We start from the raw sequence: 12988 nt of genomic DNA on the forward strand, positions 1-12988 counted from the left end.
GGGTGAGAACAGAGTAAAAAATGTTGGTTTATTTGTTATCCTTGATTCCTTGAGTTTTTTGAGTGATACTTGTTATCTCTTCTTGTTATGATTCTTCAGTCATTGAAAGTTTTAGCTCCTGGGTCACTGTAATTTGTCATCATTTTCCTCTTCTTACACTAAGTGCCGTTTTAAAAAAACGAATTCCCTGTTCTCCCTAGTATTTTTAGAGCAGTTCCTGGGAGCATTTGGGTTGGGGATGCTTGCTGTTACTTCTATTCATGTTTGGCAGTCCCAGCCATATTAAGGAATTGCAGTTCATTGTAATGGAGTTGTCTAAATGTCTCTTGTTGCAGTGCATGTTATTTAGAGCCAAAGGCTTTGTTTTATTTTGTTTTCATGATGGGCATAACTATGATTTTTGCAGCTCAAATAGAACTCTTAAAATCTGCCTTAGTATTTAATATGTAAAGAAAAGGTCTCCACAAATTTTCACAAAATTTACTCTTCTGGAAATTTAAGATTGAAGATGTGGAGGAAGAAGTTAAAGAAGAAATTGACCCCAGTGCAGAGGAAAGTGCCAAGAAAAAGCATTTAGATAAAAAGAGAAAATTGAAGGAGATGTTTGATGCAGAATATGATGAAGGAGAAAGCACATACTTTGATGATCTTAAAGGAGAAATGCAGAAACAAGCACAGGTGAGAAAACTCAGTTCCTATCAGCCTCATTTCAAGGTTGTAGTAGTGATGTGAATATGTAACTTTGTTTAGGTCTCTGCTCCGTGACCGGCATCTGGGCCTCTTGTTTGCACTTCTAGGTCGAGATGCAAATGAGTGTGTTTATTCATGCAGTCATCTAATTATGTCTTCAGTCAGACATTCACCAGAATTATATCCGTATCTATTTTGTACCAAGCATTATATGTTGAGGAGGCAGAAATGGCTGAGACATGGCCTCCATTTTTGAGGATCTCACAATGTGGTGATTTGAGACAGTGTGTTTTGATTACTGCTCCCTGGAGTGATGATTGAATATTTTGAATGGGCATGTGATTCTTGGCCTTGTGTGGCTTATGCACATACCAGTGCTCTCCAGGGAAGATTTTCTGAAAACCCTCCTTGATCAGAGTTCAAAGGATACTTTGAATGTAAGGTCAGATACAGAGGTAAAGGGAGGATGTAGAATGCTGGAGATGGTCTTTCTCTGCTGTCTAGGGATGCTGAGCAGGCTGTTGAGTTGATGAACTCTAAAGTTAGAGACACAAAGATGTGTACATAGTTGATGGTGAGTGTTTAAGTTATGCTTTGACAGATGGGGCCACCAAGAATCCCTGTAAACTGGAGCACACCTTAATATGTCTTAAGCAGATTAAGTATATGATGATTTATTAGGGAGTTTTCTGGTGGTCCAGTGGTTAAGAATCCGTCTTCCAGGGCAGGGGTTGCAGGTTTGCTCCCTGGTCAGGGATCAAAAATCCCACATGCCACAGGGGAACTAAGCCTGCATGCTGCAACTAAGACCCAGTGCAGCCTTATAAATAAATATTTTTAAAAGTATGCGATTTCTGAAGATGCAGTTGAAGGATTTGCTCAACCTAGTCCTTTATTTAGTCAAAGAAGTATGGTTAGTCATTAACATAGTGATTCCTACTGGGTATTCACCTTTGATAGAAGTGACTAGGGAAGTGTAAGGCTGCTGCTGCTGCTAAGTCGCTTCAGTCGTGTCCGACCCTGTGCGACCCCATAGACGGCAGCCCACCAGGCTCCCCTGTCCCTGGGATTCTCCAGGCAAGAACACTGGAGTGGGTTGCCATTTCCTTCTCCAATGCATGCAAGTAAAAAGTGAAAGTGAAGTCGCTCAGTCGTGTCCGACTCTTCGCGACCCCATGGACGGCAGCCCACCAGGCTCCTCTGTCCATGGGATTTTCCAGGCAAGAGTAATGGAGTGGGATGCCATTGCATTCTCCAAAGTGTAAGGCTAGTTCTGTTTAAAATCACCTGGAACATTGTGGGTCATTTATAAAGAACTTTGAATGTGAGATGTACAAGGGGAAATAAGGATGACTTACTTTAAGGACTGGGTTGTCATAAGTAAGATAGAAAAGCCTTTCACTGGTGTCAGTCTACCAAGGAAGATGAAGTTGGGATTGGTTAGGTTTGAGATACTTTTCGGACAAGAGCGGTGTCAGGTGGTCAATGAGGAGAGCTGTTGGGGTCCAGGGACTGAGATGTGCTGTCCTCAGCATCTGGGTGCTTTTTAAAGTTATGAGATGGGTGGAGTGACCTGGGGAGTGAGTGTAGGGGCAGGAAAGGAGAAGACTGAGACTGACCCCAGGTACTCTGTGTGGCTGGGCAGAGAGGATGAAGCAGCAGTGGGGACTGAGCAGCACTCAGGAGATAGAAGAACTCTAAGAGGACATGAGGTACACGGGAAACCACTGTAGATGGAAGTGATAAATTGTTTCAGATCCTGCTGATGTATTAATTTTGGTGAAGACAGAATTGACCACTAGATTGTGAGGCCTTTAGTGACTTTGACAAGCATTTCAATGGAGTGTTGGTTAAAGTCTAATTTTAGAGCATTTAAGGGGATAGGAGTGGCATAACTGGAACCAGCCTTTAGAACACATCTGTGGAATTTTGCTTCAAAGGTAAGTGGATAAATGGGGCAATAGTTATAGGAAGTGAAGTCAAAATGTTTTAAGATGAGAGAAATAACAGGCAAGATTTGTTGGAATAAAGTCCAACAAGAGTACATGATCTAGGGTGCAAGTAAAGGTTGGGATTAAATTGAGGCATGGATAGTCTCTTAACAGCTGCCTAGCAGAGCTTCCTGTGATAATGGAATGCCACATGTTGATACTGACCTCTTGAAATATGGCTACTGTGAATGACAACTTAAATTTTATTTAGTTTTGATTAATTTCAATTTAAATAGCCATGTGTTCCTACCATATTGAATAGTGCAGAGCTACAAGGCTGAATATGGGTATAAACCCTGGTAGAAGGGCTAATTGGAAGTTCTTTTACATTGCTTAAATTTTGAGTGAATTAGGAGACAGTCAACAGTTGAGAATGGAGATGAGGAAGGAGATACTGATTGATGAAACGAGAAGTGTGAAATAATTGGAGAGTAAAAAGACAATGTGTGGATGAAAAAGTTCAGGGTGTGTGTCAACCAACATTAAGGGCTTCCTTCAGAGTTGTTTGTATTTGCTGTGCTATAGCTTGGAGCACCAGAGAAGACAGTTGGGACATATCCTCAGCAAACTATAAAGATAAAACATACACTATTTTTAACTAGTATAAAGCCTAAGTAATTCTGTTCATGATTGCTTTATTTAGAAATTGGCTTTTTTTTTTAATGTTAATCTTACATTTAGTAAAGATAACAGCCTTGTGGATTTTTAATTGTTTTCTTTTTCCCCCTCTCACGTATATAGCTTAACCGGGCAGAATTTGAAGATCAAGAAGATGAAGCCAGAGTTCAGTATGAGGGTTTTCGACCTGGGATGTATGTCCGAATTGAGATAGAAAATGTCCCCTGTGAATTTGTGCTTAACTTTGACCCTCATTACCCAATTATTTTGGGTGGTCTGGGCAATAGTGAGGGCAATGTTGGATATGTACAGGTAGGTACCCTTTGCTGCATACTTAACAGCTGAGGTTCTTTGGTCATACTTGAGGCAATAATCTTACTGAAATCTCTTCTCCCCTCAGATGCGTCTGAAGAAACATCGTTGGTATAAGAAAATCCTCAAGTCCCGAGATCCAATCATTTTTTCTGTAGGGTGGAGGAGGTTTCAAACCATCCCACTTTATTATATTGAAGACCACAATGGAAGACAGAGGCTTCTAAAATATACCCCACAGCACATGCATTGTGGAGCAACCTTTTGGGGTAAAAACAGATTAGAATAGACTTCTTTATAGGTTAATTTAGACCTTTTAGGATTGATCATTGTAGTTTTGCTTTTTTCCTTTTATGAAATCAAAATTCATAAGATTTTTCTCTTTTCTGGGGTTGGAGTATATATGTGAAACAGAATCCAGAATGTGTGGTTCACTGTATTTTTTATTTTTTTCTGTTTCCTTTAAGGTCCTATCACTCCACAGGGTACTGGGTTCTTGGCAGTACAGTCTGTCAGTGGCAGTATGGTAAGTATCTTGGTTGTTTTATTTTATAGATTGTGTTTGAGAAATAATGTCTTGATTATGAATATGTACTGAAACTTTAAGTTGAAAATTACTCATTTTTGGTATTTATAGTCTTCAGGGAATGGCAACCCACACCAATATTCTTGCTGGAAAAATCCCATAGACAGAGGAGCCTGGTGGGCTATCGTCTATGGGGTCGCAAAGAGTTGGACATGACTGAGTGACTAACACAGTCTTCTCTTTACTTTCAATTTTCCTTCGTCTTTTTAATAAGTAAGGTGTGGGAGCAGAGAAGAGGGAAGTAGAATTATAATGGTACTGATAATGTTTTATATTTTTATGTTTTTACGGACATATTTTTCTAAAATTACTTAAGCAGTGCTCACCATGAGCTAACCACTCTACTGGGTTCTGACTTCCACTGGATACCAGCTAGACATTAGACTACCCCTAATGATGCTGGAAAAGAAATGCAAAAAAGCAAAATGGCTGTCTCAGGAGGCCTTACAAATAGCTGTGAAAAGAAGAGAAGCAAAAAGCAAAGGAGAAAAGGAAAGACATAAGCATCTAAATGCAGAGTTCCAAAGAATAGCAAGAAGAGATAAGAAAGCCTTTCTCAGCGATCAATGCAAAGAAATAGAGGAAAACAACAGAATGGGAAAGACTAGAGATCTCTTCAAGAAAATTAGAGATACCAAGGAAACATTTCATGCAAAGATGGGCTCGATAAAGGACAGAAATGATATCGACCTAATAGAAGCAGTAGATATTAAGAAGAGGTGGCAGGAATACACAGAAGAACCGTACAAAAAAAGATCTTCTTGACCAAGATGATCACGATGGTGTGATCACTCACCTAGAGCCAGACATCCTGGAATGTGAAGTCAAGTGGGCCTTAGAAAGCATCACTATGAACAAAGCTAGTGGAGGTGATGGCATTCCAGTTGAGCTATTTCAAATCCTGAAAGATGATGCTGTGAAAGTGCTTCACTCAATATGCCAGCAAATTTGGAAAACTCAGTAGCGGCCACAGGACTGGAAAAGATCAGTTTTCATTCCAATCCAAAGAAAGGCAATGCCAAAGAATGCTCAAACTACTGCACAATTGCACTCATCTCACACGCTAGTAAAGTAATGCTCAAAATTCTCCAAGCCAGGCTTCAGCAATACATGAACCCTGAACTTCCAGATATTCAAGCTGGTTTTAGAAAAGGCAGAGGAACCAGAGACCAAATTGCCAACATCCGCTGGATCATAGAAACAGCAAGAGAGTTCCAGAAAAACATCTATTTCTGCTTTATTGACTATGCCAAAGCCTTTGACTGTGTGGATCACAATTAACTGTGGAAAATTCTAAAAGAGATGGGAATACCAGACCACCAGACCTGCCTCTTGAGAAACCTATATGCCAGTCAGGAAGCAACAGTTAGAACTGGACATGGAACAACAGACTGGTTCCAAATAGGAAAAGGAGTAGTCAAGGCTGTATATTGTCACCCTGCTTATTTAACTTATATGCAGAGTACATCATGAGAAATGCTGGGCTGGAAGAAGCACAAGCTGGAATCAAGATTGCTGGGAGAAATATCAATAACTTCAGATATGCAGATGACACCACCCTTATGGCAGAAAATGAGGAACTAAAAAGCCTCTTGATGAAAGTGGAGAGTGAAAAAGCTGGCTTACTGCTCAACATTAAGAAAACGAAGATCATGGCATCTGGTCCCATCATTTCATGGTAAATAGTTGGGGAAACAGTGGAAACAGTGTCAGGCTTTATTTTTTTGGGCTCCAAAATCACTGAAGATGGTGACTGCAGCCGTGAAATTAAAAGACGCTTACTCCTTGGAAGAAAAGTTATGACCAACCTTGATAGCATATTGAAAAGCAGAGACATTACTTTGCCAACAAAGGTCCATCTAGTCAAGGCTATGGTTTTTCCAGTGGTCATGTATGGATGTGAGAGTTGGACTGTGAAGAAAGCTGAGCGCTGAAGAATTGATGCTTTTAAACTGTGGTGTTGGAGAAGACTCTTGAGAGTCCCTTGGACTGCAAGGAGATTCAACCAGTCCATTCTGAAGGAGATCAGCCCTGGGATTTCTTTGGAAGAACTGATTCTAAAGCTGAAACTCCAGTACTTTGGCCACCTCATGCGAAGAGTTGACTCATTGGAAAAGACTCTGATGCTGGGAGGGATTGGGGGCAGGAGGAGAAGGGGACGACAGAGGATGAAATGGCTGGATGGCATCACTAACTTGATGGACGTGAGTCTGGGTAAACTGGGAGTTGGTGATGGACAGGGAGGCCTGGCGTGCTGCGATTCACGAGGTCGCAAAGAGTCGGACATGACCGAGCGACTGAACTTAATGATGCTGGTTTAGCCTTCATTTGACCAATCAGAGCAGGTTTTTGGCCTCATTTAACAGCAAAGAAAACAGAATAATGGGCAAATGTAATCCATCCTAAATGTCAAAAAATTTAATTTTTCAGCCATTGTAGCCAAATTTTCATATTCCCTTTCATTTATTCATATTTGTGAAACTATATTACTATGAAATCACCCTGAGTAAAATGCTCAAGATATCATCAGTTTTGGCTTATGTGTATTATAATTTCAGATAACTTTTGTTAAAATACTGGTTTGTATGTTCACATATTCTTTTTCTTAGGTGACTGTAAGTGAATTGGACTTCAGTAATTTATTGCATTACAGAGAATGTAGTTTTTCTCTTGTTGATATTATTCCTGTATTCAAATTTTGGGGGTTCCTTTTTAGCCTGATTTCCGGATAGCTGCCACAGGAGTTGTCCTTGATCTGGATAAATCTATAAAAATTGTAAAGAAATTAAAACTAACTGGTTTTCCATATAAAATTTTCAAGAACACTTCATTCATTAAGGTCTGTATATCTCTTTATATATTCAAATATTTTTAATGTATATATTGTTAAAGGAGGCATGAAATACTTCTCATTTAGGTCTAAGAGATCTAATGCTTTCAGAAAAGTATTTGAAATCTTCTCTAAACTTGGTTTTTTATATTTTTAGTTTACTCCTTTATATTATTCTCTATGTTACTTAAATGTGCTCAGAAATCTTAAGGTGAAATAAAATAGAGATATTTAATAATTAAGGCTATTACTTATTATTTCCCTGTGAGATTGTCACAGAGCCAATATTGAAAATATGTAATCTCATTCACTAGGTTTTGTTTCCTACCTTTTTGGTTTGTGTTGAGAGAGGGGGAAAATCATGGGTTTGTCAAACAGATCAGTAGAAAAATAGACAAAGCAGTTCTCAAAATACTTGATTGGCAGGGGTATGGAGAAATGGATGTTATGTCAAGCAGTAAGTATAACATGAGAGGGTAGTTTGAGCAACATTTATTGAAAATTTCATTAGTGGGTTGTTTCCATTAAAAATATAGAGTTAAGATGATCATAAAATGTTCTTAAGGTAATATACAACCATCAGCATTTATTTGTCTAGCTTTCTTTATTTTTGAAGTGTGTACATGTAAGTAATAGGATATGAGCTGTAGTCCAGCCCCGTGAGATGACAGCAAAGGCCATCTAGGCTAGTTCAGCCAATAAACATCATTCGTTCCTTTCTTCTACAAAGATAGCAGTAATGAGCATATGTATGAGCTCACAATAGTCTTAGTGTTATTTCAGGAAAAATAGAGTTGTACTCCTGTTGACCTAGTAATTCTACTTTTGAGGAGAAATACATTTTGATTATTTTATTACCCTTCAATGAATTATTGTCTGTTTTTTAACCAAGGATATATTTATGAACTAAGAGATAAAATATCTGACTTTGTGTCTATATACTTTTTAAATATTTTTATATATATATCTCTAGGGAATGTTTAATTCTGCCTTGGAAGTGGCCAAATTTGAAGGTGCTGTGATTCGAACGGTCAGTGGAATAAGGGGACAGATCAAGAAGGCGCTCCGGGCTCCAGAAGGAGCTTTCCGGGCCACGTTTGAGGATAAATTGCTGATGAGTGGTAAATCTCCTTTGTGGTGTGTTCTTAACAGCATGTTACTGTTCTGTATTGATTTCTAGCCAGTGTGAATTATAGGTGGGAGTTTAGATCTTTAGAAACAGAGGAATCGGGACTTCCCTGGTGGTCCAGTGGGTAAGACTTTGCCTTCTAATGTGGTGGGTGTGGGTTCAGTCCCTGGTGGGTTAGCTAAGATCCCACATACCTCATGGCCAAGAAACCAAAACATGAAACACAAGTAATATTGTATCAAACTCAATTAAGACTTTAAAACGGTACACATCAAAAGAAAAGAAAAACAGGAGTCAGCTGTAGTTCTCCCCGCTTGGAACATCTTGCGCACTGCGCCCAGCAACAACCAGAGAACTTATATACTATTCAAAAGTAGTTCACTTGGCACAGTCTCTCTTCAAATACTATGCAACCAGCTAGAGAAGTTTGGAGTATTTTGTTTTTGTGTGTGTGTACTAACATGGATATGAATCGTCTCCTCAAAACAGTAATGTAAATACACTCTCTTTCCAGATATTGTCTTCATGAGAACTTGGTATCCTGTCTCCATTCCAGCCTTCTATAACCCAGTAACATCTTTGTTAAAACCAGTTGGCGAGAAAGACACCTGGTCAGGAATGCGGACAACTGGTCAACTCCGGCTTGCCCATGGCATCAAACTAAAAGCCAACAAGGATTCTCTCTATAAGGTATAGTCGCGCATGTGTTCTGTAGATGCGTGTCATTCAGAAGCTTTGTATGTAATGGTTTTTTGTGGTTTGAATTTTCAAGTAGAAAGTCTAACATTAAACTTGAGTGAATCTGTTTATGTTCATAGACTATTTTGGAAGGAACACAGAAAAAGTGGTAGAAGTGGTTTTCTCTGTATTGGAAAGGAGACTTAAACTTTTCACTGTATATACCTCATTTGAACTATTTTTCTTGGCACTAAACATATATTACTCCTAAAAACATTAATATACTTATTCTCATAGAAACAATGTGGAAGGTTATTTTTGAAGGTTTTAATAAACTTTTTTTTGAAGTGTTAACATACATACAACTTCCCTGATAGCTCAGTTGGTAAAGAATCCGCCTGCAATGCAGAAATCATTGCAGGTTCAATTCCTGGGTTAACAAGATCCACTGGAGAAGGGATAGGCTACCCACTCCAGTATTCTTGGGCTTCGCTTGTGGCTCATCTGGTAAAGAATCTGCCTGCAGCGTGGGAGACCTGGGTTCGATCCCTGGGTTGGGAAGATCCCCTGGAGAAGGGAAAGGCTACCCACTTCCTTATTTTGGCCTGGAGAATTCAATGGACTATAGTCCTTGGGGTCGCAAAGAGTCAGACACAACTGAGCGACTTTCACTTTCAACATACATACAGAGAGGAGGTACACAAATAATAAGTGTATACAGCTCAATGAATTTTTTTTTTGCTTTCTTTTTAAACTGGAGGATAAGTGCTTTACGGTATTGTGTTGGTTTCTGCTGCACAACATTGTGAATCAACCCTAAGTATACATATGTCTCCTCCTTCTTCAACCTTCCTCCCATCCCCACCCCATCCTACCCTTTAAATCTTAAGTTCTCAGTCCCTGCCTGAATGCCCATTTTCATTCAGGTTTTAGTCTCTGAGAATGTCCATTATTTTGTTCACAGCTTAACAAGGCATTTGAAAAGATTTGTTTGTGTTAATGGTGGATATTTAATTGTTTTGTAATAAGTGGATAATTCAGGGTTTTGGTTTATCATTCTGCTAGAAACAGTTTTCCAGGCATTAGTTTTTCTGTAAAATAGTTAATAAAATTTGAGTCATGTTGCCATGAATTGCCCTTAAAATATACTTGAGGACACAGTACCTGTTGTCCAGTTTGTGGAGCTTACTTATTTTTGAGAAGGATATTTCTCTGAATTCTTTCATTCTAAAATATTTTGGTTTTTAAACAGAGAATATTGAATATTATTGTGGGCAATGTCTTTAACAATAAATTTAAAGATACTGCAGAAATATTCTCTATGTAGTCTACTTTAGTAAAGGTTTAGGGCAAAACTGTCAGCTTACTAACTACTTTTGAGGCAGTTAAGGATTTTTGTCATCTCAATTTAAGTATAGAATTTGGTTAGCTTGAAAATTGAATGTAGAGAGAGTTTTGCCTTCATTTGTCATTTAAATCTCGCTTTTTTAAATCAGCCTTTTATTAGAAACACAATAAACTTCTTAATGAGAATCAGGGGTGGGGGCACTTTGGCTCTTCATTGGAGGAATAAATGTGTCCTTAAATCCAGAGAGGCTGATCAAGATGAAAAGCTAGATTATTCTTGTCAGGCTAGAAAAAGCCATCTCAGTGCTCCAAAGATAAGGCCTGAATTTGCCATTAACAGAAAGGTTGGATCTTTTCATCAAATCTATTAAGATCCCATTGCCCATACTGTAGAAATTTGCACAGTTGATTTCTTGGAAGAATTATAAATATGTATGCTATATATATTCTATATATTCCTTTGTTTTTCCTGTAGCTGTGCATGCTCACAGAAGCGATTTATATTTGATGGATGATTGAGTCCTCATTTCTCATGGTCAGCAAACTGTGGTATTACTGATTTGTGGAAAAATCAATCCATTGAGAAGATTTCATGCAAATTTTAAGTGTGCATAGATCATAATTTAAATATGTCATAGTCTTTGTTTTTTTTTTCTTTTTCAGCCAATTGTGAGGCAAAAGAAACATTTTAACTCACTGCACATTCCAAAAGCCTTGCAGAAGGCCCTGCCGTTTAAGAGCAAGCCCAAGACCCAGGCAAAGGCAGGCAAGACTCCAAAGGACAGAGTGAGACCAGCCGTCATACGGGAGCCTCATGAAAGGAAGGTACTGTCAATGGATGGCTTCCAGTACTTTGCATTTAGATGTGAAAATCATGCTGTCAGTAACACACTTGGCGTTCTTACTGCATTCTCACTTTACATGAGGAAAGGATAAGGGTCAGACACTCAGGGCACTAGATCTGGAAGTTAGAAGAAAGGCCAGAATCCATTTCCCTTCTTTTGTTTAGTCATGCTCTGCCTTATGCATTTTAATGGGGAATAAGAAGCACACAGCTGGCACATCAGTCTATCCGCTGTACAGAGTATCCATAGAGTGATTAACAAAGGTGGTTTTGTGGTCAAGGCTGTTATATAAGTATTTTGCTAAGTCAGTATGCTCCTACTTATATTTCCATGCAAATTATAATTCCCTAGTTCAGGATCCGTTTTCACTAGATTAATATTCATTTGGATAATGAATTGATTCTCATTTTGATACAGTCAGCTGCAGTGTTTAAGATCCCTGAAACTTAGAACGAAGGCATGCTATAACTGTAAGAATATTTTGATGCTCAGTGGGTTTTGTCCTTGTCAGATCCTTGCACTGCTGGATGCTCTGAGTACAGTGCACAGTGAGAAGATGAAGAAAGCCAAGGAGCAGCGACATCTCCACAACAAAGAACACTTCAAAATGAAGCAGAAGGAGGAAGAAGAGAAACTGAAGCGACAGAAGGACCTCAGGAAGAAGCTCTACCGAATTCAGGGTCAGAAAGAAAGAAGAAATCAGAAGTCCAGTCTAAAGGGGCCTGAGGAGCAGTTGAAGTGAGCTGCAGACAGATAGACTGTCATTCGAACCCGCAGTGATGAATGTTTTCGCATTGTAAGTGACAGGTCAGGGGACTGGACAAGCCTATTTGTCGGGGCATTACCCAGACTGTGCCTTCGAGAGGAGAAATGAGACTGCTCAAAGGACGCCTGTTCATTCTCAACATCTAGGTATCCTGCTCATAGGACATCTAGGTTATGGCAAAATAAAGCTACATAATTTATGGTTTTCTAGATCCCCTCACATTCCTCTTAACCTGTCTCAGTTTAATTTTGTGCTACAAAAGTATTAAAATATTTTCTTGTTAATTTTGCCTGAGTAGTTTTCATTAAGGATGAATACTTGATAATTGCTTTTTCAAGCAACTTCATGATGCGTTTTCCAGGAGCGAAAAAATGTTAACTTGAATCCTTGGCATTAAGGTAAAATTTTAGAGACGGATATGTAATTTTTGGTTTTTTGTCTGTTACATGTTGTGTTCTTTGATCATTGATCCTAATGGACATTTTACATCTTCACGTTTTGCAAGTTAGTGTTAGCTGTGCATACTCAATCACTTCAGTCGTGTCCAACTCTTTGTGACCCTATGGGTGGTAGCCCACAAGGCTCATCTGTTCGTGGGAATCTCCAGGCAAGAATACTGGAGTGGGTTGCCATACCCTCCTCCAGAGGATCTTCCTGGCTTGCGGATCAAACCCACATCTCTTACGTCTCCTGTATTGGCAGGCAGGTTCTTTACCACTAGTGCCACTTGGGAAGACAATAGTAGCTAGTTAACACTAAATACTCATTTAATGTTTTAGACCAGGGATGATGTATACTGTCTGAAGTTCATATTGGTAAACCCTCTAGGTCTAAAGCACATAACTGAGAGACAACACCACCTACCTGGGAGTGAGCGGAATCATCCAGGGATAGGAAAGGATCAAGATGAAACAGCCAGGTCTCAGTGCAGTGTTCCTGCCATTAGTTAAGCGTCTCCACATACGTCAAAGAACATCATCAAGTCCAATCCCCATGTTCAGGCCAGGGCTGAAGAAGCCCAAGTGATCCTGCTAAGACATCCACTCATCTAAAAGCTGAACAGGTCCAGCTAAGCCAGGCTGTGCACAGAAGCCAGACACATAACTTACATAAACAAAGAGGGCAGCCTGTCCTTCCCAGTGTCCTAGACTGCTACATGCAGACTTTACCATCACAGTGCTAGATGCAGGGAGGGG

The 12988-nt window shown here is 39.3% G+C and overlaps 1 protein-coding gene across 5 annotated transcripts in view; it reads left to right on the forward strand.

The window, feature by feature from the left end:
- BMS1 (BMS1 ribosome biogenesis factor) overlaps positions 1–12076 on the forward strand; it is a 31591-nt gene extending 19515 nt beyond the window's left edge. For all 5 annotated transcript variants that reach the window (XM_019954063.2, XM_019954065.2, XM_019954062.2 and 2 more), the window contains exons 15-23: positions 502–678; positions 3423–3611; positions 3700–3880; positions 4079–4137; positions 6914–7036; positions 8001–8148; positions 8671–8846; positions 10845–11006; positions 11538–12076. In XM_019954063.2, coding sequence (XP_019809622.2) covers positions 502–678; positions 3423–3611; positions 3700–3880; positions 4079–4137; positions 6914–7036; positions 8001–8148; positions 8671–8846; positions 10845–11006; positions 11538–11768 — 1446 coding nt within the window. In that variant the 3' untranslated portion in view covers positions 11769–12076. The remainder of the gene's footprint in view (positions 1–501; positions 679–3422; positions 3612–3699; positions 3881–4078; positions 4138–6913; positions 7037–8000; positions 8149–8670; positions 8847–10844; positions 11007–11537) is intronic.
- Positions 12077–12988: the final 912 nt, after the last annotated feature.

Source organism: Bos indicus, chromosome 28 (genome assembly GCF_029378745.1).
Source record: "Bos indicus isolate NIAB-ARS_2022 breed Sahiwal x Tharparkar chromosome 28, NIAB-ARS_B.indTharparkar_mat_pri_1.0, whole genome shotgun sequence".
In the NCBI taxonomy this organism is placed as follows: Eukaryota; Metazoa; Chordata; class Mammalia; order Artiodactyla; family Bovidae; genus Bos; species Bos indicus.